A 27,563-nucleotide genomic window follows, 5' to 3' on the forward strand; every position below is an offset into this window, starting at 1 on the left:
TTATGATATTGTACCTAAGAGAGGGTAGAGTAGGTCCTATGAGAGAGGAGTAGGTCGACCTAGGTACAATGTGTTATCATGTGCTACAATGTGTTAGAGTTGATGATGATGAGGAGGAGTTTTGATTATGACTAGTGACCAACTTGTTATATGTTGTCTCATTGACGAAAATGATGATTAAATAGTGTTGGTGGTAATGACTATGATGATTATTAGCTATAGTGTTGTTGGTGATGATATGATGCAAGAGTTTTTATATTAATGTGATGATGATGTTGATCATGATTATCATGATGATTTGTTATTATGATCATGATTGGTTATTATATCATTGGGGGGAAGGAAAGCAGATTAGATTTATGTGGATGGATCAAAAGTGATCAAAAGTTGAATTAGTAGGATCGTCGTCCTACTAATTCAACTTTTGATCACTTTTGATTCATTTGGATGAATAAAATCCACAATGATATAATAATTCATCATGAACATAATGATATAACAACCTCTTAATTGGTACTGTATCAAAATTTGTATAACGGCGTATAAATACACTAAAAATTAAAAATAATGAAAAATAGATTACTAGTAGCGCGGGTTTGCAAGAACGCTACTAATAATTGTCTTATCAATAGCGCTGGTATGATACACACTACAGCTATATGTCTTAGCAGTAGCGCATCTTACACGCGCTGCTGGTAAGTAATAGCTGTAGCGCCTTACTAGTAGCGCAGTAACCCGCGCTACTAGTAGGCACTAAACCTGCGCTACTACTAGGCTTTTTCTTAGTAGTGCTTGCAATAAATATGACATATTTAAGACATTGGCTATGCACTTACGCGGGGCATTGTACTAGTTTTTAATAGGTAGATAGGTACTCACTGGTTTGATGAAAAACAATAAAACCTTACAGAGTCGAAGAAGTCGAGTCTGTTCGAATAAAAATGAAGTATTTTTTTAGGGGAACTTCGGCATTTTATTCAACCATAGCTAGGAATCTCGTCCGAAATTACAGAAAGTAGAAAGTCTGGTGGGGATTCTACCCACCTTGCATCACGTTGTTCGCCTACCCCTACTTTAGCTAGCTTATGTGCAGCCAAATTTCCCGATCGTCCAATCCAGGTGACTTTGAACTCCAAGAACGAAGAAAGCATAGTCTTGATTTCCTGTACCCAAGGCCCAATGGCAGACAGGTTCATTGCTGGATTGTTAATCTTTGCCACTAGTGTCTTGCAGTCCAGTTCCAGATGCACTCGCTGGATATGCTGCTCAAGCGCCATCTGAAGTGCTTTCCTACAAGCCAGCGTTTCTACTGCCTCAGGGTCAACAATGCCAGGGAAGAAACTGCAAGCTCCAGCCACAAAAGCTGCGTGATAGTCCCGTAAGACAGTCCCCCCTCCGCCATTTGTTCCTGCCCTGGAGACCGTGCCGTCAGAGTTGATCTTCACCCATCCAACATCAGGGGGCTCCCATTTATGGATAGGTTGTGGCTCCGACCGTGGTGCCCTGGCCTCATTCGCCGTCTTCCACTCCGCAAGATGGATCCTCAGCTGTGTTATGATTTCATGTGGCTGCTGTAATTTCCTCCCATCGCGCGTATTGTTTCTTGCTAACCACAACCCATAGACCGCCTGGATCATGAGTTCTTTCTCCTCCTCTGCAGCATCAGCAAACCAGTTAAGTAGCCAGGAAGATAGTGCCCGTTGGGATGCCAACCCAATCGGAGGCGTACTCAGCGAGACACCCATTTCTTCTCCCACCAGCTGCGAGAACTGAACCGAGTGTTGACGGGCCCAGAAACGATGGAGTGTTGTTTCTTCTCTCCCACAGGCAACACAGAAAACTCCCTCCTTTATACCCCGCCTGTGAACTTCTGAGCTGACCGCTAAGCCATTCCGAATCAACCGCCACATATGAATCTTGGACTTCCCCGGTGCGTTAGTCGCCCATAGCGCCGTATATCCCTTTTGATTCCCCACCGAGCTAGAGCCCCCAGGCTGTCCTGATTTGGCAGTGTTCATGGCCATACGCAAATGATAAGCTGACTTAACGGTGAATATGCCATCCTTTGTACAGTTCCACGCTATTTGATCTTCCTTGTTCGGTCCGCCTATAGCGATCTTCTCGATGTCTGCTACATCAGACGGTGTGAACATATTCGCCAGCGTGCTGACATTCCAATCACTCCCCGCCTCATTCAATAGATCGGCCACACTGGTGATCCCATGCACATAGAGCTGCCCCAGAGGGTAGGGGCTTCCACAACGAGGGATCCAGGGGTCGTGTGGATCTTAATGTTCGAACCATTGCCCACTCTCCAGAGTATGCCTTCCCTGAGTAAATCACGCCCGTGCAAGATGCTTCTAAACGTATACGAACTAGCGGATGGGCAAGTGGCCGCCAAGAGCGAGCAAGCCTTGAAATATCTCGCTTTAAGGACTCTAGCACACAAGGAGGATGGAACCTGAAGGAGTGGCCACGCTTGCTTAGCCAGCAAAGCTTGGTTGAACGCCTCTGGGTCCCTAAAACCCATTCCACCACATCGCTTGCTATTGCACATTTTCTGCCACGCGATCCAGTGCACCTTTCTTTCTCCATTCATTGCCCCCACCAAAATTTAGATGAAATAGAAGTAAGATTTTGGCACATTTTTTTGGACAGTTGAAAGCAACTCATGGAATAGGTTGGCGTCGCCTGCAGGACCGATTTGATAAGAACTTCTCTTGCTGCTTTGGACAGTCCTTGCCCCTTCCAACCACTCACTTTGCCTTTGGAGCATTCTGTTACATTCCGAAAGGATCCATCCTTGGATCTACGAACCAGTGTTGGTAGCCCTAAACATTTCTCACTAAGAGCTTCAGATTGGATGCCAATGACCCTTTTCACATGCTCCTTCATCCCATTTCTGCTTCCCTTCCCGAAAAAGATTGATGATTTCTGCAGGTTCACTTTCTGGCCCGAGGCCTTCTCATAGGTTGTGAGAATCTGCTTAAGAGTATCCATATTTCCACTCGTCCCTTCGAGGAAGACAATGCTATCATCTGCAAAAAGAAGGTGAGTGATATGGGGGCCAGTGCTCCCAAACTTCACACCAGAGATACGTTTCTCCATTTGAGCTTTCTTCAACATAGCAGAGAAACCCTCCACACAGAAAAGGAAGAGGTACGGTGATAGTGGGTCTCCCTGTCGAAGCCCTCTTGAAGGTAAAAAACTTCTCGATAAACCTCCATTAAGCTTGACCGAGAATCTCGCAGAAGTAACACACCGCATGATCATAGCTATCCAATGGGGAGCAAACCCAAACTTTGCCATCATTTGTTCCAGAAAAATCCACTCCACCCTATCATAGGCCTTCATCATATCCAACTTCACCGCGCAAAGATTCTTTTTCTTACGTTTCCTGGTACGGATGGCGTGGACACATTCATAAGCTACCAACACATTGTCCGTGATGAGTCTACCCGGGACGAAGGCGCTCTGTTCCTTCGAGATGAGGGAGGGTAGAATGCCCTTTAATCTATTAGCCAAGACCTTGGTGCAAATCTTATACAAAACGTTGCATAAACTGATAGGTCTAAACTGCGAAAGTAACTCCGGTGAGTTAACTTTCGGAATCATCACAATGGTGGTCGAATTAAAACTCTCCGGGGTCGGAGCACCGCCGAGGAACTCTCTCACAGCCCTGCATACGTCCGATTTAATCGGCGACCAATGTCGTTGATAGAATAGTGCCGGTAGCCCATCAGGTCCAGGAGCTTTAGTTGGCCTCATGTGAAAAAGAGTCGCCCCTATTTCCTCATCAGTTATAGGAGCGGTTAAAGCGGTGTTCATCTCTTGAGTCACTGTCGTAGGTATATTGTCTAACACCGATTACCCCTCCGTAGAACCTTCAGACATGAACAACTTCTCATAAAAGGAGGCTGCCGCATCTCGCATATCCTCATCCACCGAGCATTTGGTCCCATCCTCTCTCCTCTGAGCTCTGATGGTGTTCTTTCTTTTGCGGTGAGAGGCTCGGTTCTGGAAATATTTGGTGTTCTGATCACCGGCCCGCAGCCACTCTACCCTAGATCTTTGCTTGTACATCACCTCTTCGCGATCATAAATCTGTTTGAGCCGTTCTTCCAAAGTCCGGACCTCCAGTGAGGAACCAGTGTTGTTTGCCCTAATACGTGCATCACCTAATTGTTCTTTAAGTTTAGCTATCTGTTTGCGGATGGATCCGAAAACCTGTCTAGCCCACCTTTGCATGCTGCCTGAAACCTTTTTTAGCCTATTATGGACAGCTTCCAAGCCGAGATCACCCGTGTGAGCTTCCTCCCATGCTGCTTGAACCATCCCATCATACTGTTCATGTTTTGTCCATGCCTCCACATACTGAAATGGCCTTGGTCCCTTGCACTGGGCAACTGTCGGAGCCTCAAGAACATGTACTATAATCGCCTGGTGGTCCGATTCTTCAGTTACGAGATGCTCGACAAACGTTTGAGGAAAAATATCAAGGAAGTTCCCTGTGCACGTAGCTCTGTCAAGCCGAACTTCTATGTTTGCTTCCCCTTCTCGCCTATTATTCCATGTATATGGGTACCCAGTGAAACCCAAGTCTGCTAAGTCACACTCTGCAAGGCAGTCACGAAACGCTTCCATCTGCGAGAACGGTCTCGGATTACCACCTAGTTGATTAGTCAGGAATAGCGCTTCATTGAAATCCCCCACACATATCCACGGAAGATTATCTTGTGCCCGCAGATACCGAATCGCATCCCACGACTTCTTCCTTAGCTCCGTGTTGGTTCACCATAGAAACCAGTGAATCTATAGTTCTTCCCCTCCCAGACCATCTCCGCATCGATGAAGTATTGGCACCACGGCCTGACAGTAACATTCACATTGTCTCTCCACCACATTGCCAACCCACCACTCAAACCCTTGGAATACACAGCCACACCACACCTGAACCCCAACCTCCACATAATGCTCTCCATTGCTCGCGCCGATTTCTTTGTTTCCGAGAGAAACACCACCGTTGGGTTGTTAGACTTGATCAGGTCTCTCAGCTCCCCAACTTTCGAGTCCAACCCCAGCCCCCGACAGTTCCAGGATAAGATATTCATGGCGATCGGCGGCCCCTCACTCCGGGGTCCGCCGGTGAAATGTTACCTGAGATGCGCTCAAACACATTGGAGGTCTTTCTCCTAGTATCGCGAACAAACGCCTCTCCATCTCCCTGTCTATCTAGAGCATCCTTCGCAACCCATATCTGCTTAGTCCCCCTCTTCCTAGAATCCACACCTGACACAGGGACGGATTGCGTTTGATGTATTGGCATGTATTCTTTTCTGCGATGTCTTCTGAATTAGCCTCTTGCTCTAGTATCCACCCCATGGCCCCTCGACCCCGAAGCATCAGCAGCCCCATGCGGCCTAGTTTGATAATTCATGTGATACCCCTCACGCTCCATAGAGGACCAGTCTCCATTGCGCCCCAGGGACGCTTCTTGCTCCCGTTGCTGATCTACAAGCTTGTTCCGTAGGTCCTTCTCCCTCCGGCTCTCCAACTCCGCCCGGAGATCACCCCCCTCTAGTGGGTCACCCGCGGCACGGTGCTTAGCGGGGCTCCTCACCTCCCCCTGATCAGCGCTAGTGCGCGATCCCGCCGAGCGGGTAAATTGAGCATGCAAATTGCGCTTAGTTGGTAAATCTCTCACCCTCCCACTGCCCGATCTACTCCTCTCACTCTCCCCCGTCTGGCCAGTGCCACGACTGTGAGAGCTTCTAGCTCCTGCTCCTGATGATCCCTCCTTAAAAGCTCCGATCCGACTGGGCGACGCTCTCAACCAGCCCCCCACTGATCTGCAGAGTCAACCGGAGGATCGCATGTACCATGCACATGAACCAAACGGCCACACTCAAGGCAGAAGTGGGGAATCCTTTCGTAGTGGAAATCATACCACGTGCCCTGTTTATCCTCCAGTGAGGATTTCAAAAGGAAACCCCTAACCAGAGGTTCATAGACCGAAATCTTGGCTCTAACCCTCAGATGTTCCCCTCGTGCTCTTCCATCAGAATCAACGTCAACCTTCACCACTTCGCCCAGCCAATTACCAAGCGCATTGCCAAACGCGTTGTTCCTTTTCCCAGGGGGTAGATCTCGCACTTGAACCCACACATCAATCGTGTCAAAGAGCATCTTGGAGGGCCTGGTGTTACCATCATACTCCTTCAAAATCAGGACGTTGAAATCATACTGCCAGGGTCCATTGTTCATCGCATGTTTCCAATCTCCCTCACTGCCAAATTGTACCTCGAAGATATTCCCCCCAAGGTCCCGAAACCTTGCCTCCTTGTGTAAACCCCAAGCTCTTTGCATGGATCTTTCCAGCACCATCCTGTTCAAAGGCCTTGCCGTGCACGCTTTGCCAATTTCCGCCCAACGCGGGGGCTTGATCATCTTCTCCTCCGGCTCTTCAAACACAATCCCTTCTGCCTCCTTCTCCAATAGCACCATACTCCCTAATGTGGCAGACAGACTTGTGGTAGGGTCCTGGGTCTTGCACTCCACCGGGGATCGAGACGATCCTCGGCTAGCTGATCCAACCTGTAGATGCGCCCTGGGTGTAGCCGACGCCGCAGTCTTCTCCATTGTCTTCTCCGCCATCAGCTCCGCTCCTGGCAAAGAGATCTCCCGATCCACAGCAAGGGTTGCGCAGTCGCCCCCCCCCCCCCCCCCGCCGCTACCAGATTCGGAACCACCCCCGTCAGGCGAAAACCCTAACCCTAGCGCAAGAAGCCAATCGCCATGCGATCGCCCCAATAATCGCTAGAGCGGTTTTCTCGCGTGGTGGACCCGTCTTTAATTTTGGAAAACGTATAGCTAGCTATAAAAATGAAGTATTTCACAGAGATTGCATCTAACATTTTGATAAGGGGCTTATGAAGTGGAATGATTATCACAAAGATACATTGTAGTGTATATTATTTATCTTGTAGGTGTATTTTAATGTTATAGGCCAATTATCCAAAATAGTTTGCATTATTCTTGTCTCCGAATCAGGATAACATTCATGTTTTGTGTGAAATAGTCGAGTTAAATCATTAGTGTCAAACCCAGTCAATCATTATCACAGAATGTATATGTCAATTAGAGATTTTTATCCTTTGTGAAATTTACGATGCAAGCAAACTGAAACAACTATTTTGTACTAAAATTTTGTACTTTTATTTTTTAACGATTGTATGGTCTTAACAAGTATATTATGATTTTCTGACATGGTTAATCATATAATAATGTGGTTATATATTTCTATCATCATAAACGCAAAAATTAGTTTAAGTAATAAAACAGGAATGGGTTTATTTCCAATGTGTGTTATTCACCCAGCCGCCTTTGAAATTAGTAATTGAGAAATTTGGTAGACACTTTCCTGTGAGATCAATTCTTATATCATTTTTCATTATATATTTGTAATGTGTATCATTGGAAATTTTGCGTATGCCAAATTTAAACTTTTATCATTAAATTTCTTTTTGAAATATTTTTTGATAATTTTATTAATTGTATTGTGCATACTAATGTATATACTTGTTTTTTTAAGTTAGCATATATCTTAATAATATTAAATATCATGGTAGATATCTATAAAGCTCGCAATCTAAGTAATATCGTAATAGTGGGTTCTAGATTGAACCACTAACAACTATGTCTTGTAAGTTGGGTTCAATTATATGTTCTCCAGTTGTGCATTCTATGGAATTGGTATTGAAATGACATCTCTTAGAGTGATCACCGGCAAACATAAATATACCGTTGATTGCATGCATATAATTTGATTTTTTTATATGCTCAGCTGGATTGCACCTAGTTGATCTGGTATATACAAGAAGTCCTACCATTTCCAAATAAAAAATTGTTCATGAAATTAAACTTTGAAATGTAGTTAACATTGATATCAAATCCAAATTTAGAAATGCACATAGAAAAACAAACATGACAGTATCACAAAAGGAAACAACAAATATGAAAGGAAAGCATCAACATGTTGAGTGTAGTGTCTTGTGAAAGCACTTCCTCTACAAAATCTAGATATGCATTCGAGTTTGAATTTTGAAATATTCCTAAATTTTAATTTTTATGCTATCCTTATATGATGTTAGGTGTGTCATCATGTGATATTTTTTATAGGGAATAATACATACAACTTGGCACCATTTCGTGTGGTGTCCTCTATATTTGTTAATTTTATGCCCCTCGCAAAACACAGTAATACTAGTATACTATATCAGATCTAAACAAAGCAATTCAGTCATGTCCTGACATGACTGACCATCCTACCAGTCGATCGAGCTTGACACTGGCTCTACTCTACAAGCACATCCATCTAAGAGCATGTAAAGTCGGGCCTCTCAAATCGTCCCCAAATGCCCGACCAGACAACCCAGTCATTGTCTAATCACAAAATCATGACCCAATCGGACCCCTCACTGCCACAGTCGGTCCAAACGTCAGGGTTGTATGACACCCCCTCAAACTCTGTTCATATGTAGAGCGAATGTGGAGATGTCCGGGTACAAGTTCGCCATATTGGATCTAACAGTCCGGACCCATCCTAAATCTCCCGAAATCAACCCCAACCTAGCGTGACAAGCCCTCTTCATATCCTCTCTTCTTCCTTGGCCGCCCGCCCCTTCCTTGCTTCTTCGACACCCTAGGTCCACACCATCCCAAACCCATACCTTCGTTGTTGTCTACCCAGCGCACAACGCCACCATCCATGCCATCACTAGAGAAGGTCGTCGCCATTAGACGCCTCCCTAGTACATCCTACTTCTTTGGGCATACAGCTCGCCTTCTATGTGTTATATGAAATTTACAATCTGTTTTTATGTTATTGTTACTCGGTTTTGGGCAAAAGACAGATTCGTCGGATGATTACTATGAGAACAATCACCTTGATGAATTCATATACAAATAGTTCTTTGGTTTGTCGGATTCAGACAGCAAAGATGTTGAAATGATGATGGTTATGATGCTGAACATCCAAGAAGAAATGGAGAAGAAAGAGGAGCGTTTTCTAAACTTCAAGGGGTCGATAAAGGGTAGTAGAGTTGTTCCCTGGGGTAGGATCAATGGCGCATGGCTTCTTCAAAATGCTACTTCAAAGCGGACTCAACATACCATGAGGGTCCTTTTATAACTTATGTTCCAGATGAGCAGACATTTGTTATTGCGCATAGTGAATGGTGTGGAGGAAATATGATCCCTACTTCGGTAAGCAATGATAGTTGTGGACAAGTTTCCATCTCAACACTGCAGAGATGCACTGCTACTCTTAGGATGTTTACATATGGTAAAGCACATACGTCATTGATGCTGAAATCCGGATGGGAGAGACCACATGCCTTGATGCCATAGTGAAATTTGTCTGCACTGTGGCGAAGGTGTTTGGACCAGACTACCCGAGTGAACCAACTATGGAGGACACACAAAAATTATTGCTATTGGAGCAACAACACGTTTTTGAGGTACGCTACTTTAGTTGATTGCATGCATTGGCAATAGAAAAACTAGATGAAAGGTTTGCGTGGACAATACTAAGTCACACCAAAGAGGCCACCATCATACTTGAAGTGGCATTAAAAGATTTGTGGATTTGGCATGTCTGGTTCTCACATTTGACATCAATGTGCACCAACGATCTCCATTGTCCACCAGACCTTGTGATGGAAATGCTCGTGCATGCAACTACATCGTTAATGGGCACAACTACAATGGGATACTAACTTGAAGATTGTATCTTTCCTTGGCGAGTAGTATTTGTGAAGACTATATCCGAGTCCTGAGGTAGGGAACAATGTCTCTTTGCACAAATGCAACAAGGTACTAGGAAGGATGTAGAGAGGGCATGCGGAATGCTACAATCTTGTTGGGTATTGCTCATGGAGCTGCAATGATGTGGGAACCAGAGAAATTGTAGAAGTTGATGATATGTTGTGTAATTTTGCACAACATCATTGTGAAGGATGAGGGCGAATGGGCAGCCCACACATGATTTTGAGATGCCCGGAGTATAGGTCTGTCTCGCGGAACGAGATGCGGAGCATGTTGTGAACTTTCTACGGATGCATTGACAACTCCGAGAACAACAGGTGCACGCGGGCCTACTCAATAATTTTCTAAGGCATATATGGACCCACACTGAAAATTGATGAATTTCATGTTTGGATTACGCGCTCCAAATAAATTTATGTTTGAACCACTACCAGAATTCTCTTTTTTCTGAGTGCTAGAACACTCGGCGAAGCCTTTGTCGAGCATTGCACTCATGCATCATGGTATTGTGAGTTAGCAATTTAGCATGGTTGCAAGTTGAGAGAATTAAAGTTAGTGAGACATGCAACATGGTATGTTGAGTTGGCGTAGTGGCATGTGTTAAGAGAATTGAGTTAGTTAGCAGGGGCGGAGACAGGCCCCCAGGGCCTGGGCCCGGGGCGTGAGGCCCAACTCCTATGGTGACTATAGTGTTACCTGAGACATGAGGCCCAAATCCATCGGCAGTGCTTGAATGCGGCCCGGGGCCTGCTGCCGGCATGGCTCAACTATCTACGTGGGATGTGGTAGCAAATGATGTAATCCTATTTAATAAAGAGTAATAAAGTTTCCATGACGACTTTCCCTTGGAAAAAGCAGACATGATTTCTCTCGCCGTGCACACATATTCCTTTTTCACTTGTTTACAATTTTTTCTTGCTTTCAGCCTTTCAAGTTTGGCAGGCTTAATTTCTCTCTTTGGCTTCCCGCTCAAATTTTGCTCGTATGGCATATGTTAATTTCTTTTTCTCCCGATAACATACCTCACCTTTCCTATTCAAATTGAGTTTGGTACCGCGTGTGAGAAGAGTAGAAGACAGGCGGCTTAAAGCCTATGCAGCTATGCTTATCTTTACACTTGTCCATGCATAAAGTTGGGCAAAGAGAAGAAGGTAGATGATGTTGCCTCATTGCCATTCGTCACTGGCCAAAAGATGGATCCCCTAGCAATCGACTGAAACAGATGCAGTGCGTGTGTATGAATCAGAGAGGGAAAGAGAAAGTTGCTTTGGTCTTAAGCATCGCTTCCACGTACGAGGCTAGCTATGGTTGAAGGTTGACGCAGCAACCTTCGACTCCCTGCCTCTCGTTTCGCCACGATGGTCCATGTTCCCAGCTTCGTCCGGACTGTTCGCTGTTGTCGAGTGCGCTGGATAGGGATGGGCGGTCCCTATGTAGTACACAGTTATATTTCATTTGCTGGAAATACAGTTTGATAAATGTATGAATAAATCCGAGGCACTCGTTGATCATTTGACGACCAAACAATCATACGCGCAAGTTCGAAACCTGAATTTGTTAAAAAGTTTGACCGATAGGGCTACATCCCGAGGCCTGACAATGGACGCTCTTTCTCATAAAACAGTCACGGTACCGCATCTGGCCGTCCGGACGTCAGCTCCCCGTGTAGCTATGCTATTATGTTTAGGTCACATCGTATGGCTACATATAAAAGGTCTAGAATATAGATGTCTTATTAGGACATGACTCTTATCCTGTCTACATACAGTTTCAATCTAAATGCATTGTAATCTATCTTTATTCCAATATTCAATACAACTCTAACAATACACACCTAAAAAGCATAAGATAATCCCCGCATTTCTTTTACCGGGAGAGGCATGCAGCACAGCCCTCAGCATGGAGGCTGCAACGTACGGCGAGGGCTCGCCTCCAGGACCTCGTCGGAGACAAGGACGACACGGCTTACCATGGCGTCGCTGACGGAGGAAAGATAAAAAAGTTCACCTGTTCCATTGCGCGGATTGTCGACACCAGAGTCGATTGGCAGGGTTTAGAGAAAACTTTGCGGGGAGGCAGCGAAAACTCGTCTTTCGTTTCGTGCTGCTAGTACAATAGATGCTCGCTTCCTTTAGAGCAACTCTAGTAGACCCCGCATCCGTTCGGCCCGCAAAACGTGTTTGCAGTTCGCTGTAAAACGCCTTTACGGGCCGGTGCGTACGGCCGCGGATGCAGACCCCACATAACAGACCCGTAAAAAAGCATATTCGTGGAATATGCTTTTCAGACCCCGCGCGGGCTGAAATGTCCCTCCCACCAACCGCTTTTCGTTTATATGTAGGGCACCGCAGCGGCGAGGGGGAAACCCACGAATACGCGGGTTGGGACCGAGATTTTACCGCACCCCGCAAAAATATTTGCGGGCCGGGACGTGATGTGGGGTCTGATCAGGCGGGTTTTTTCGCTCCGATCTGCATTTTGACGGTTATTTTTCAGAACGGGACGAGATGCGAGGTCTGCTAGAGTTGCTCTTACCTGCTGTTAGCGAGTCCTACCTATATTTTATAAGTAAATGATAGCGATGACGCTCGATGGCATGGCAGTTACATTGCTTGTTGTAGTACTAGTCATGCTCGTCCTTTTCATCATTAAAAAAAAATCCTTGCTCGTCCATATGAAATGGAACTCAACGATGATTGGCAGGTAAATCTGGTCACCAAAATTAGCATGTACTCCCTTCGTATCTAAATAATTATAGTTGAAGAAAACTAGTCTAGTTCTTTTTTAACTACAAATATAACCGTGAGAAAAGAATCCGACGGGAGGCAGCAACGAGTCATGTGTGCATGCATGTGAGACACTATCCAAAGTGAGGACGCACGAAGCACTTGATCCCCGTCGACGGCGGCGCGAGACATGCATGCATGCATGCATATCCTAAAAGGCAGAAATAAGGAATTTCATGCTTTTAGCCCTTTCTTTTGCTGGTGCAACCATACGGAAAACCTTAGCGCCGATGACTAGCTAGCTCCCAAAAGCAGCGGCGGTACGTACGTATATATGAGGATATCCACTGATCCACAAACCACAATCGAGCTGGCGTACGTCACCGGACGGACGGCGAAAGTAACTAGTCTAGTAGAGTACTACAGTACTAAGCTGGGATTGGCATGCAGAAGATAGGATAGCTATGATAATTAATCAACGACATATCATATGCTGATATGCCATGCTTTGCTTTTTGAACCGATCGGCGTCCGATAAAGGACGGATGACAGGGATCGATCATTCGGAGTCGGAGAGATAATGTAAAAGAGGTGATCGTGTTTCGGGGCCGATCGACGACAGGGATGATGCATGGTAGGCGTTGTGCGGATGCATGGCTCACCTGCCATCTGCTATCTGCTTCGGCACGGCCGGTTTGACAAACTCAAGTGTTTGATTTCGCGTCGTTGCGGTAGCTTGGCTATTAGCTCGAAGTTGCACCCAACATGCATGCACCACACGTACGGCCACGTAAAACCCAACATGCACCACACTGCAGGTCGCAAGGGCACCGTTTCTCACCCAACGTGGTCGTTAGGCGCGACTCGATAGTGTGCTCACCTTCTTTATTAAGTCCAACCTCGCACACAATACATGCATGCGTGGACGGTGTGTCACTACCGGCCAAGTGCAAACCGTAGTACTCATTAAGAGGAATTTTGGTCAAACTCACTCAAGTAGGAGTACGAGGCATGTAAAAACCAAGTAAAAAAATAACGCGCTATACAAAATTGTCCCGTGTCTGAAAATATGTTATTAGCGTGTTATTTATGAGATATTGTACACTGATTAATTTAACAAGATCATTTTTAATATGCTATAGCATGCTCTTAACGACGGTATAACACACTATTTTTTCAATATGCTATAGCATTGCTATTAACGACGGTATAGCATGCTATTTTTTCTGGGGGACCTATGCTGGTTAGTGAGCTTATTGATGAGACATCAGCGCGCTGGAAGGAAGAGATGGTCCGACAAACTTTCTTACCTATGGATGTTGCGGCCATCCTGGGAATTCCTCTGTGCACGCGCCAGGTCGCAGATTTCTGGTCGTGGAGCAAGGAGAAAAGGGGATTATTCATCGTCCGCTCTGTGTACTGAATGATGGTTCACACCAAATTTACAAGAGGTGGCTGGCTTGAGGAAACAGCGGGTTCCTCAACAATTGACCAGACGGCAAAGGATTGGACTGCTCTCTGGGGAAATATGGTGCCTGCAAAGCTCACACTATTCCTATGGAGGCTTGCCTTTCACTCTTTGCCAACTAATGATGTCAGGGCTCGGTGCAATATGGCTGAAAATCCGAGATGCAGTTTGTGTGGTATGGAAGACACCTCGAAGCATGCTCTGTTAGAGTGTTCGGCATCCCGTTGTGTGTGGGCTTTGGCGGACCCAGAGATGGTGGAGCACATGATGCATGCCCGAAACTGGTTAATCACCCTGCAGGCAAGGTTATCACACGAGGAGTTTGTTCAGCTAAGGGTCACACTTTGGGCGATCTGGTTTGCACGCCGCAAGGCAATCCACGAGGCAGAATTCCAATCTCCAATGACAACTCATTTGTTTGTTAAGAGGTTCATCGAGGAGTTGGCCATGGACGGGAAGCCACAACAAAATAATCAAGCCAAGCAGCCACCAATTTGTAATGCTCATGAACCATGGGTTCCACCACATGTGGGATTCTCAAAGTTCAATGTCGATGCAGTTGTTTCTTCTCACAATGGCAGGAGTTCGGCTGTTGTGGTTTGCAGGGATGAGAAGGGCAAGTACCTTGGCGTTTCGGCCATGGTCTTTGCAATCACTGACCCACCGACACTTGAAGCATTGGCGTGCAGGGAGGCTATGTCTTTGGCGCTCGACCTTGATGAACATCATCTGATTATTGCCTCTGATCGTCAATCTGTTATCAAGGATATCGCGGAAGGTACTAGAGGAAGAAACGAAGCTATCGTCGGGGAGATCACAACAGGAAGAGTTGAGTACGATACATGCAATGTCCGTTTTGAGAGTAGAAAGAGTAATAAAGAAGCTCATGCATGCTTTAGCTAGATTTGCTATTTCTTTAGAGTTTGGTCGCCATGTCTGGTTTGGCATCCCACATGACTCTGTAATTATCTCCATAAACATCATGAGTTAATAGATGAGGGGGTTTTACCTAAAAAAAATGTAAAAACCAAGTAAAAAAAAAGTGCGCTATACAAAATAACGCCGTCCCTGAAAATATATTATTAACGTGTTATAAACCTATGTAGCATGCTATTTATGAGATATCGTATACTGATCAATTTAACGAGGCGATTCTTAGTATGTTATAGCGTGCTATTAGCGACGGTATAGCATGTTATTTTTTTCAACGGTGAAAACAGAAACGTGCATATGAAACATTCTCCATCTCCCGTCGACACCCGCATGCACGCAGCCGCCGACGCCACGAATCAGCCAGCAAGGAAAACAAAATGCAAACCATACACGTTTCACGTACAAAATGACAGACCGGGGACAAAACACACACACGAGCTAGCATTAGCAAGCAAATCTCGCTCTCGTTTCGTCCTTGGCAGCGCAGCCGGTCACACATGTACAAGTCGGCAGGCAAAGCAAGCACTATCAATCGCATGCAGCCGCGCCGTACGTTGAGCCAGAGTGCGATTACCTAACCTACCTACCTAGAGTGCATGCGCTTATAAAAAGGCCATGATCGAGAGGCCATATGCGGACTGCAGGCAGCTCCAACAAACAGCAGCATCAGGATCCCATCTCGTTTCCATGCAATAGCTTTCAACTTGGTCCTCCAGTAGGAGCAAGCAAACTCCGGCTTGGTCGGGCCGGCCGGCCGGCCACTTGAGGTATGCATATATGTTGTATGTATGGCCATCGTGCTCGACAGTTCTTCCACCGAACTTGCTCTTGTTAAATTCTCTTGCTAGCTAGCTAGTTCCGTGCATGCATGCTCTCCGGCCATTTACCTCTTGCCCGGATAAATGAGGCCGTGCCGACCTTTGCCCTTTTGGTTTCAACTTTGAACACATCCAATCATCATCCATCCTAGAGTTGGTTTTGGGGTCTCTCTTTTTATACCGGGTGTTGGCACAAGTTGGATTCAACCACTGCCTCCACATGAAGGTAGAAAGATATATATCAGATTATATTGCCCGATTGGTGCTTTGCAGTTTGCACCAGGAATACTCGAGCATATGTGAGCAGCATGGTAGGCAATTCAAGCTTAATTAACGGCGACTGGACGAACCTTCAATTCCATACATGAGCTAGGAACTAAAATAGCAGGATATGTTAAGAGCGGTGTTTCCCTCGCATGAACCACCCATTTGAGGTATGAATTGGAGGTGGTCAAAGCTGTTGTTAGTAACTGTATATGTAGGAGCTAGGGCTAAACTAGTTACTCCAACTCATCAATCAATCAAGTATACTAAACACTTGTTAGGGTCGTGTTAGGTGTCTCCGTTCACCCACCAAAATCGGTGGATGATAAGCGGACCAGTCCTCCTTGGACTATATATATATATATGTGTGTGTGTGTGTGTGTGTGTGTGTGCATGTAATCGTGGTGCTGTCAGTTATTGACACTTGGTTGCCCCTGCAAAATGCCCCAACGTTTGCCGGAAAATAATGAGAAGAGCACTATTCCAACCGAATCCTCATTGCCGCCTTTCCTTATGGCTGGATCGAAATATACTATATGAAAAAGATTATTGTGTGATTGCCGCCTTTCACTGTTTGTATGCATGGGTGTATATCCTGACAGACATGTGTTGCCTATGGTTTCAGGAGGCGTGTCCGCGTCTTTGGCTCGCTCGCACGAGAAATCAATCAAAGCATGTTGCGCCAGAGATGGCAGGGTTGCGTTCTCATTCTCGTCCTTCTTCTCTCCAACGCCTCAGGTATGTGTGCTACCTGCGCTTTACCTCTGCTTCTATCCGTTTTCAAGTATAGGGTTTTTGTAGCAGCCCAGCAGCGAGCATCCGTCTGACAGTAAGCTAGCTAGATTCTTTACTTAACTCCACACACATTCCTCCCGTACCTAGAGCACCACAGAAAGAAAGAAAGAAAGAAAGTTTGCAGCAGTACAAAGGGGCTTTTGCAAGTCTTCTTTATCTTCGAATCTGAGTCATCACAAGCAAAAGCAGACGTCCAAGATCGATCATCGCTTCTGTTTTGACAAACTCAACGATGCGCCTGCAGCCTAACTACTGAAGCCATGAGCGGCTGTAATCATAACTCTGCAGCCAGCAAGAAGAAGCTACGATCGATCCAATGATGAAGATGTGGTCAAACAAGAAAAAACCTTTGCCGCACGCTGAACAATCGCTAACAGCTGACCTGAGTTTTACCTTCATGCGTGACGGACAGGCGCTTATTCTATGGGGGATAGCTCTCCGTCAGCCTTTGCGAGGATCGTCATGCAGAGCAGGCAAGCGCGGGTGTGCGGCGGGGGAGACCACCGGCTGCTGCGGTCCCTCGCCAACACCGGCGAACAGGTCATGGTCACCGTCCCCAACTCACATCTGCAGCACATGGCCGAGTTCCGCGACGAAGCCAAGCTCTGGGTGGCCGCCAATGTGGCGCCGTTCTTCCTGGACACCATGATCACGCATGTCCTGGTGGGAGACGACGTCCTCTCGTCCGTCTCCCCTGGGGTCGACGCCGCCTACTCGCTGCTCCCCGCCATGGCGAACCTCCACGCCGCCCTCGTCGCAGCCGGACTCGACGGCCGCGTCAGGGTGTCCACCGTGCTCTCCGCGGTGCCGCTCGCCTCCTCGTGGTCCGCCGGCATCGCGGGCAGCGTCCTGCGTTTCCTCCGGGAGACCGGCTCACCCTTGTTCCTCCTCAAAGCTCGGGCGTCGGAAACCGCCAGAGCCAGAGCCGACGACGTGTTCGCCGCGATGCAGGCGCTGGGCTTCTCCGGCATCCCGGTGATCGTGGCGGAGTCAGAGGAGCTCGGTCCCGGTGGCGCGCTGGTGTACCACAGCTACTTGTATGGCCGTCGTCCCACGACGACCGCCGGCGGAGGCGGTCGGCGGTCGCTGGCGACCGGGACGTTCTGCGTGGCGCTGCAGAACGCAGACCCGACGGCGCTGGAGGCGGGCCTGAGCTGGGCTTGCGGGCAGGGCCACGCCGACTGCTCGGCAGTGCAGCCTGGAGGGGCGTGCTACAAGCAGAACAACGTGGCGGCGCTGGCCTCCTACGCCTACAACGACTACTACCAGAAGAGCGCCGGCACCGGCGCCACCTGCTCCTTCAACGGCACCGCCACCACCACCGCCACCGATCCCAGTAAGCACCGACAAGAACCATCTATTCCGGTGCACAGCCTTCTTGTCATCATCATGGATCGCCTCTGATTCTTTCATGTTGGTGATCGCTCATTGCAGGCTCAGGATCGTGCGTCTTCGCCGGAAGGTGAGCACCATTTCTCAACTCGCGATGCCTGAAACGGTCAGCCCATTTCACAATCTGACACGGTACCGATTTCTTGCTTGCAGCACTATGGAAGAAGGCTCCACCTCCAACTCGAGCGTGCCGAGCGCCAGCGCTCCGACGAGCCTCGACGCCCCTCCGTCAAGCGGCGATCTCGCTCCTCCGGTCGGCTCGAGCCCTCCGTCCGACTTCGGGTCACCGGCGGATGGCACTACCCCTCCGACCAGCTTTGATGCTCCGGTGGGTGGCTTCGGACCACCGTCTGGCTTTGGTCCCCCGTCTGTGTTTGGCAGCCCGCCGCCAGCGTTAGGCCCGCCCGGGAGCTTCAGCGGGAGCGGGACCTTCGGGCCGAGCGGCACCCTCGAGCCTTATGGCGTCGGGTGTCGCCATGTTGCCTCCTTGGCTGCCTCCACTCTTATATCCGTCATTGTTCTCGCCGTCCTTTGCGCGTCACCAGATCTGATGTAAATTCTGAGTGTGAATTTGGATTAACTATACAGAGCTAACGCTGTCTTTAGCTATTACTATTACATCTTTTGTTCTTGGGTCTTGTAGATGTCAGATTTCATCCTTAGGAATCGTATATATAAATGATTTGCAGAGTATTTGGCAGAGTACCATCCAACAGCAAATCAGGTCAGCCTGACATGTTTTGGATTTGGAATAGTTTCAGTTCACTTGTGGAAAAAAGAGAAGGAGCTTCAGCGCGACACTTTAGACATGCAACTTCTGAACTGATTGGTCATTTCTCTTCCCGGATGAAGTCAACTTTGAGAGTTCAAACCGTGTCACAAGCATCCTCTGGATGGTCGGCAGCAACCACATAAGTGAAACAAAAGTGTTATAAGGAGCTGAAAAGCAACAAGCTAAGGATTACCCAGCTTACTTGTTCACGTCAGGGTGATAGCTCCGAGCAAGTTTCCGATAGGCTGAAACAGGGCATATTCTTAGAACCAACACAGAAAGAAAGAAAAATACAGGCGTGTCCACAGTGTTGCTTACCAACCAGTCAACCACATATTTCCATTAATATGAAATACTGAACTAGTGAAAACATCAGTTAATGAGTTAATGAAAGTGACATTAGAAACATCATATGCTCCGTGGCATTCATTTGTGTCCAAACAAAATGGCCCTAGAGGTCATGACATCCTTTGCACCAAAGACTAATGATTCAATTACATGCTAATGGTGCAGGGTATTAATTTACCATTTTATTAATGAGACATACCTTAATGCAGTTCTCATTTTGTTTTACATGTAGATTTTATGACTAAAAGAGAATTAAAATTGGAATATGGAAATCAAACATGAAAAGTTTGCATATCTGATAATCACAAGAACTTATATGGCGAACAACAGGATGACTAAGAAAAATGGTTTGAACTGTAGTGAAACAAAACTTGGTTATTCTGCCAAACAAATAGTTCCTTTTTTATGTGAGCACGTGCTAGGTTTTCATTCAACAGATGGAGCTTGTTGACGGACTAAAGGCAGGAAAATACAGTTCTAAGCTAGGTGTTAACTGGAGAACCTCCTTCCAAGAAGAAACTTCTTCCTTGATGTCCGCAATCAGGGAGAGGAGTGCTCCCCTTGCCTGAAGACGCATCTATTTCTTTCTAGCCATATCAACAAAATATCAGAAGCTTTGATGTTTTCTGTCGTTTAGGAAATCTGCCCCTAAAAAAACAACCGTCATGATGACACCTGGGTTTTGAAAGATAAACGGAAGATACTATCCAGCCCAGGCTCGGGCTGCGAGCTACTGCTAACAAAGCTGATTCTGTGTGGCACAGGGCACAGGAGATGGACGTGGTAAATATATACTCACTACATCAGTTTCCTACTGAATACTTCAGTTTTGGAAGACGTAGAAATCGATAAGATAGCAATAGGACTGTTGCACTTGTCAAGTCTATTCCCCAATATCTTCACTCTTTCTGGCATTTGCTAATTCTTGCAAATACCCCCTTATTAAAGTAAAGCTACAAAATGTGTAATTTTAGGGAAAACAGTTGTTGTGTCTTCTTCTAGCTTCTATACATATTTGTTCACATGGAGTTCCTGTAGTGTAGAGGAACTGTATACAAATCCTGTGGAAATGTGAAAGTGTATTTAGAAGAGCACAATGTCACTTGTGATTCAATAGCAGAGCAATATGTACAAAACAACATTATCATCATAAGCATATTAGTATTCAGAGAGTCCTAAGCAACTATACCTTCCATAGGGTTTCTATAACCTTGTATGAAGCATTTTCATTGCCAATATAATCACATCTGTGCACTACAACCGCCCTGCATCAAATGCACATCTATTATTAACGAACTCAATCTCAATATTTCATCTATCTTTGGTCCTGTCCTGTTGTTCTTCGTGGTGATCAATAAAATTAACAGAACTTCGAGGTAAGAACTAACCTGAATTGCACAGGAAAACCTGATAGGTAGCCTTGGCTAGCAATACAACATAGTGGTAGTTTAGTAGATAAAACATCACAATCATACTTTCAGGAAAACAACCATGTTAATCAAGTATCCAGAGATCCAGTTAAGTGAATCTTAAATTATCCAGATGTTTTTCTATCATAAGCTCTGCAGGATCATTCAGCGCACTGCTAACAGCTTTCTCCCATGCAGTTGACTCCAAGGCGTTCACCTTTGCCAGACGGCACAACACTGACTCTAGCAACACCGCATTCCCTTCCCTCTCAATTCCCTGAATGAACTTGGTCACACAGTCCTTGCTTGGCGCAAAACCCTTAAAAATCATCTCATCCAAAACCTGATCCGCCTCATGAAACGCCCCAGCAACACACATCCCATCAAAGAGCATTCTGTATGTGACCACGTCAGGAGGGCAGCCCCTTCTAGGCATGTCCTCAACCAACTCATTTGCGTCCCGCCATCGCCCCAACTTGCACAACCCAGCAACCAAGGTGTTATAACTCACCGCGTCTGCCTTGCACCCTCTGTTTCGCATGTCATCAAGCACCGCAAACGCAGCATCTAAATCGCCTTCATCCTCACAGAAACCTGCGATCATTGCATTGTGCACCACTGTGTCAGCCCGAACATCCCTTCGCTTCATCTCTTCCAGCAAACCGACCACCTCCCCTTTCCGGCCACCCCTAAACAACGCCCTGACCAAGGTCGCGTAAATGGCGGGATCCGGCCCAAGATCTGCGCTCGCCGCCATCTCCTCTTTGAGCCTAACCGCCTTGTCCACATCCCCCCTCTGGCAGAGCGCCTTCATCAAGCTGGCATACACATGGGCATTTGGCCTCACATTGTACTGCTCAGCCATGGCGTCCTTGACGTCGAACGCCTCCTCGAGCCGACCATGATCGCAGAACGCGGCCACCAAGGTGCCAAACGTGACGACGGTCGGGGCTATCCGCCGTTGCAGCATTTCGTCGAACAGGAGGCGGGCGTGGTCGACGGAGCCACCAGACGCCGCGCGCATGAGGATGTTGTAGGTGCACGCGTCCGGAGGGATGGCGGCGTCCCGGCAGACGGAGAGGAGCTCGGCGAGGGGCGCGCCGCAGACGGCAAGGGCGTGCAGGAGAACGTTGAGGGCGCGGGCGGTGCGGGGGCCGGGGAAGGCGGGGTGGGCGAAGGCGCGGCGGGCGGCGGCGGGGAGGCGGGCGCGGCCGTAGGCGGATACGACGCAGCGGAGCAGGGGCTCGCGTGGCTGGAGGGGGGAGGCGCGGAGGCTGGAGAGGAGGGACTCCATGGCCGGGAACTGGCGCGCGGCGGCGAGCTTGGAGATGATGAGGTCGTAGCAGCGAAGGGAGTAGCGGAACGGGGTTGCGGCGGCGCCCGGCGGGCTGAGGAAGAGGCGGAGCGCCGCGGAGGGGTCCCGCTCGCGGCGGAGCGCCGCGGCGAGGTGGTAGGACGAGAACCTTGTGCCGGCCATGGCGGCGTTCGGTGTCTCTGCGTCGCTGCTCCCGAGCTGGTGAGGAATTTTCAAAGAGGCTATTGACCTGGTCACAAACATAAGCATTCGTTTTAACCCATATTATAATGGAAATGATTGTGTTCTCCTTCTGTAGCTGTAACAACTAGATCCACAACACTTATGGTAAAAAAAAAAATTGCAACATGACCCACGTTGTAATTTTTTTGTGCAACACGTCTCATGTTACAAAAAAAATCGTACAACACAAACCATGTTAAAGAAAAACCTGCAACATAACCTTCGCTGCAAATATTTTCGCAATCAGGCCTTTGTTGCAAAGTAGGAAAAGATTGTGTGACTATTGATTGTGTTATATCTGATGGCTCGTTATGCGGCGGATCTGGTAAAAGGATCCGCCAGTCGAGGCAATACTACGCGTCAGCCGGAAGATCTTTTAGAAAGATCCGCCGCTTACGCGGCCGTTTGATCTTCGTTACTAATGCAAGAAAGGTAGTGTTGTGGAATTTTTTTAATATAACTTCTGTTGCATAAACATATAAAACAGATATTAGACAAGCATCCAAACTAGTAAGGAATTTTCAAGAGGCTATTGACCTGGTCACAAACATAAGTATTTTAATCCGAATTATAAGGAAACTGATTGTGTTCAACCAACTTGTCTTAGACAAGCATCTGTGGCCTCCAAGTTCGTTAGATGGACTCTTAATCAGATGGTCGGGAACAACTTTTTCTTGTTCCTCTTCTTTAACTGATACATTGTCTCTGCAATTAGTTTCTTTTTGCAAGCCGATTAAAGACTAGATCTGCAATAATTATGGTAAAAAAACTGCAACACAATCCATGTTGCAATTTTTTCTGCGGAAGTCCCATGTTAAAAAAAATCATGCAACACGAGCCATGTTACAAAAATACATGTGACATAACCTCTGTTGTAAATAAGCTACTATTTCTACTGAGCCGTGTTCCTCGTTGTTTTGTGTTGGACTAACCCTAACCTCGTTGACCTAGAGGTCTAGGCCTTTGACTTTCACCGAACGGGCTTTGACCAGTGGACTCGTCCACCTAGTTGCGATAGGTCAGCAAATAGAAGCATTTCAGAACAAGGACTATGTCCAATCCACCACTAGATTACCTTCGGCTTGATCCCATGATAACCCACCAGTATAGGGGATCAATTGTAGCCTTTCTCGATAAGTAAGAGTGTCGAACCCAACGAGGAGCTAAAGGTAGGACAAATATTCCCTCAAGTTCTATCGACCACCGATACAACTATACGCACACTTTACGTTCGCTTTACCTAGAACAAGTATGAAACTAGAAGTACTTTGTAGGAGTGAAAGGATAGGCTTGCAAGAAAGTAAAGAACACGTAAATAAAACTAGGGGCTGGTTAGATAAAGAAACAAGTACGATTGTCTAATGAGTGTGGAAAAGTGGTGGTAGGAGTTGTGGAATTGTCCCTAAGCAATTGACTACGTTACTAGATCGATAGCAAGTATCATGTGGGAGAGGCCTCTGCTAGCATGTCATCCCTTACTTGGAATTCTATGCACTTATGATTGGAACTATTAGCAAGCGTCCGCAACTACTAACGTTCATTAAGGTAAAACCCAACCATAGCAATACGATATATTGGTCCCCCTTCAATCCCATATGCATCAATTTCTATGCTAGGTTTGAAGCTTCTGTCACTCTAGCCTGCCAATACATAGTCCTATCAACATACAACTAACCCTATGGTGTGATCCACGCACGCGATCATATGATGGGCACCAAAGGACAACAACATAACCACAAGGAAATTAAACCAATCATAGCAATTCATCAATCACCGATAGGACAAACGATAATCTACTCAGACATCATAGAATAGCAACACATCATTGGATAATAATATGTAGCATAAAGCACCATGTTCAAGTAGAGGGTACAACGGGTTGCGGGAGAGTGAACCGCTGAATATAGATGGGGGGAGATGATGGAGATGTTGGTGAAGATGACGGAGGTGTTGGTGTAGATCGTCATCACACGATGATGTCCCGGGCGGCGTTCCGGTGCCGCCGGGAGAGAGGGGGAGAGAGCCCCCCTCCTTCTTCTTCTTCCTTGACCTCCTGCCTAGATGGGAGAAGGGTTTCCCCTCTGGGGCATGGTCTCCATGGGGGCGGAGGGACGAGAGCCCCTCCGAGATTGGATCTCTCTCTCTGTGTCCTTCTATTTCCGCGCTCCCAGATTCCGCGTTTCACCGTTTCTTAAATTTCCGGAGATCCGTAACTCCGATTGGGCTGAAATTTTAACACGGTTTTCTTCCGGGTATTATATTTCTTGCGGTGAAAGAAGGGCTCCAACTGCCTTAAGGAGTGGCCACAAGCCTGCCAGCCGCCGCCGTACCTCCTGGTGGCGGCTACATGGCTTGTCGGCCCTCCGTGCATCGCCTCACATTGATTCTTCTTCCCAAAAATCATAAATATTCCAAAAAAAATCCCTGTAAGTTCTTATTACGTTTGGACTTCGTTTGGTATGGATATTCTGCGAAACAAAAAACATGCAACAGACAGGAACTGGCACTGGGCACTGGATCAATATGTTAGTCCCAAAAATAGTATAAAAAGTTGCCAAAAGTATATGAAAGTGGTAAATATTGGCATGAAACAATCGAAAATTATAGATACGACGGAGACGTATCAGCATCCCGAAGCTTAATTCCTGCTCGTCCTCGAGTAGGTAAATGATAAAAAAGATAATTTTTGATGTGGAATGCTACCTAGCATAATCTTTATCATATAATCTAATCATGGCATGAATACTAAAACACGAGTGATTGGAAGCAGTAGTCTATCATTTGACATAAAAACAATAATATTTCAAGCATACTAACAAAGCAATCATGTCTTCTCAAAATATCATGGCCAAAGAAAGTTATCCTTACAAAATCATATAGTCTGGCTATGCTCAATCTTCCCCACACAACGTATTTAAATCATGCACAACCCCGGTTTTAGCCAAGCAATTGTTTCATACTTTAGTGTTCTCAAACCTTTTCAACTTTCACGCAATACATGAGCGTGAGCTATGGACATAGCACTATAGGTAGAATAGAATATGGTGGTCGTGGAGAAGACACTAGTGGGGACGGGGCCTTTAGCCCCGGCCCGTAAGGGGCTTTAGTCCCAGTTCATCAACCGGGACTAAAGGGGCGGGACTAAAGGCCTAACCTTTCGTCCCAGCCCTCTTACAAGCCGGGACTAAAGGTGCTCCACGTGGGCGCCTCGTAGCGCCCCAGGGGCAGGCCCTTTAGTCCCGGCTCGTTACACGGACCGGGACTAAAGATTTTGAGATTTTGCTGGTTTTGGGGTTTTTCTTTTTGAATGAAATTATTTTTGGGTTTTAGGGTTTTAGGGTTTAGGTGTTCGGGAGATTAACGTGATGCCTCGTTTGGTGTTCGGGAATTAGTTTTCATATAATTTAAATAGAAATAATTATGCATATATATATATATAAGATTAACTTATCTTACAAGCGATCATATATATACAATTATATGGAGATCTGAATTATCGGGACTAGAGCCCGTCTATTCGATTACATGGACGAACATCAGTAATGGCCCTTAGCTACACTAAATCGTCATTTGTCTTCTATAGCTTCCGTCCTCAGAAATCCCGCAAACTCCTCTGCAACAGCAATCGTGCGTTGCTCTGGTAGGACCTTCGTCCTCATGGCCGTGTGTTATATAAGAAGAGGAGATGAATATGAATATCAATCATGAAAACAAAGAATGTCGGGTAAAAATAGAGGTGTGAATGTTCATTGCTTACGTCGAATCTGTGATCCTTGAACTCAGAGGTAAACGTGCGAATGGTCTCGCAAACATAGTATCCGCATAGATGCGTTCCCCGTGGCTGCTGGTCGCACTTTACGAGAATAGAATATATATAATCAAAATAATAATCTAGCATCATAAATGTATTGAAAATTAATAGAAGTATATCATACTACTACTTACCTGAGCCGCTCTAAAGGTCAGCTTCTCAGGAAAGTTACCGGGAGTCACGCACTTGAACCGCTTCCAAACCCTGCCCGACAAGGATAATGATTTGCTAAGTTTTTCATTAATTGATATATCAGAAAATCATCGAAAGAGACCGATAGAGCACAAGAATGATTAAAATTACCCTTGGAGCATGTCCTGCAGGCTTTGGAACTGTTCCAAGGGTCTCGATAATGGGTCGAAGGCATCAACTCTTCCCTTATCAATTTGAATGTCCAACATAATCCAATGGAAGCTGCACATGTATATATATATATATGTGTGTGTGTGTGTCAGTAACTTATCAATTACACTTATAAGTGAATGGACACAACAGAGTAAAGACCCTCACCTGAAGTTGTATGGAAACAGTATGTGGTCACAGAAATTTTGATCTCTTAGAAACTTTAGAAGGTTTTCCTCCGTCTCCTTGGGTTTGTCAGTTAGCATCGCTATATGTATTTTATCTGGGTCAATAAACCCAATATTTAGGATGCTCTTACTTTTACAATCCAGAATCTTCATTCTACATAATAGAGTACAAGTTATATATAGACAATGAATTGAAATAACTAAACAAGTTATATGTAGACAACGAATTGAAAAACTTACAGACAATAGCAACTCATAAGCGATTTGTCGAGGGCATCGCCATTGTACATCTGGAAGAGTTCATCAAAGTCGATATGGATTTCTTCGGAGCGGCCGTAGTACTCCCGTGGGACACTCAGCACGATCATCGTTCTCCCATTCTTTGATTCAATTAAGTACCATTTATGCAAGTAACGCATATTTGTTGGGAGATCATCTTTGCTGACCAAAGGCTCTCCCATGACAAACTGTGGCTTTGGGGCTACCACAACCTTGGGTATCCTGTCGTCTTGGGAAGCCAGCAAATCTTCAACCGAGATACCACATTCAACCGCCAACTCCTTTTTTCTTTCAAAAGCTTGCCCCTGCACCGCAGGGGGAACATTCTCGGTTAACACCTTGAGGGGTGGGATCGACTGTTTGGCCTGTTGTCCAAGCTGAGGAACGTCTGATTTTTTCTTGCTTGTAGTTGAACTTGATTTGCTCCTACTTGCACTTGCACGTGAGCTGCTCTTTTTCACTTCCTTCTGCAATGTGCGTGTATAGTCATCAGGCTTATAGTGTAAGTCATATTGTGATGGAAGGGTTATGAAGTCTTTTGCCCATGCTATTTGCTTCTCGGTGTATTCCGGGCGGGGCTCGGGTTCCTTCTTTTTCATCTGCGCATCATGCTGTTCCTTTGCTATCCTGGCGTTTTCCTCGGGGGTACGATCATA

The 27,563-nt window shown here is 46.3% G+C and overlaps 2 protein-coding genes and 1 long non-coding RNA gene across 3 annotated transcripts; 1 reads left to right on the forward strand and 2 right to left on the reverse strand.

The window, feature by feature from the left end:
- The first annotated feature begins 15,523 nt into the window (after positions 1-15,523).
- Positions 15,524-18,914, forward strand: LOC123403925 (glucan endo-1,3-beta-glucosidase 1-like). Its single transcript, XM_045097834.1, has 5 exons — positions 15,524-15,719; positions 16,660-16,772; positions 17,242-18,165; positions 18,264-18,291; positions 18,375-18,914. Exons 2-5 carry the CDS (start codon positions 16,709-16,711, stop codon positions 18,775-18,777), a joined length of 1,419 nt encoding a protein of 472 aa, XP_044953769.1. The 5' UTR covers positions 15,524-15,719; positions 16,660-16,708; the 3' UTR covers positions 18,778-18,914.
- On the reverse strand, positions 18,782-20,523 carry LOC123403926. Its single transcript, XR_006611594.1, has 2 exons — positions 19,196-20,523; positions 18,782-19,110 (listed from the first exon to the last, which is right to left on the reverse strand). It is a non-coding gene; the product is annotated as an uncharacterized LOC123403926 (long non-coding RNA).
- A 293-nt stretch (positions 20,524-20,816) lies between these two features.
- Positions 20,817-22,242, reverse strand: LOC123403924 (putative pentatricopeptide repeat-containing protein At1g53330). Its single transcript, XM_045097833.1, has one exon. The coding sequence runs from the start codon at positions 22,225-22,227 to the stop codon at positions 20,860-20,862; it is 1,368 nt and encodes a 455-aa protein (XP_044953768.1). The 5' UTR covers positions 22,228-22,242; the 3' UTR covers positions 20,817-20,859.
- Between the last annotated feature and the right edge of the window lie 5,321 nt (positions 22,243-27,563).

Source organism: Hordeum vulgare, chromosome 6H (assembly GCF_904849725.1).
Source record: "Hordeum vulgare subsp. vulgare chromosome 6H, MorexV3_pseudomolecules_assembly, whole genome shotgun sequence".
NCBI classification, from domain to species: domain Eukaryota; kingdom Viridiplantae; phylum Streptophyta; class Magnoliopsida; order Poales; family Poaceae; genus Hordeum; species Hordeum vulgare.

Coding starts and splice junctions, on each gene's coding strand:
- LOC123403925 (XM_045097834.1), top strand. CDS start 16,709: ATGTTGCGCCAGAGATGGCAGGGTTGCGTTCTCATTCTCGTCCTTCTT. Junction 16,773..17,241: donor TCTTCTCTCCAACGCCTCAG/GTATGTGTGCTA, acceptor CGTGACGGACAG/GCGCTTATTCTATGGGGGAT. Junction 18,292..18,374: donor TCGTGCGTCTTCGCCGGAAG/GTGAGCACCATT, acceptor TCTTGCTTGCAG/CACTATGGAAGAAGGCTCCA.
- LOC123403924 (XM_045097833.1), bottom strand. CDS start 22,227: ATGGCCGGCACAAGGTTCTCGTCCTACCACCTCGCCGCGGCGCTCCGC.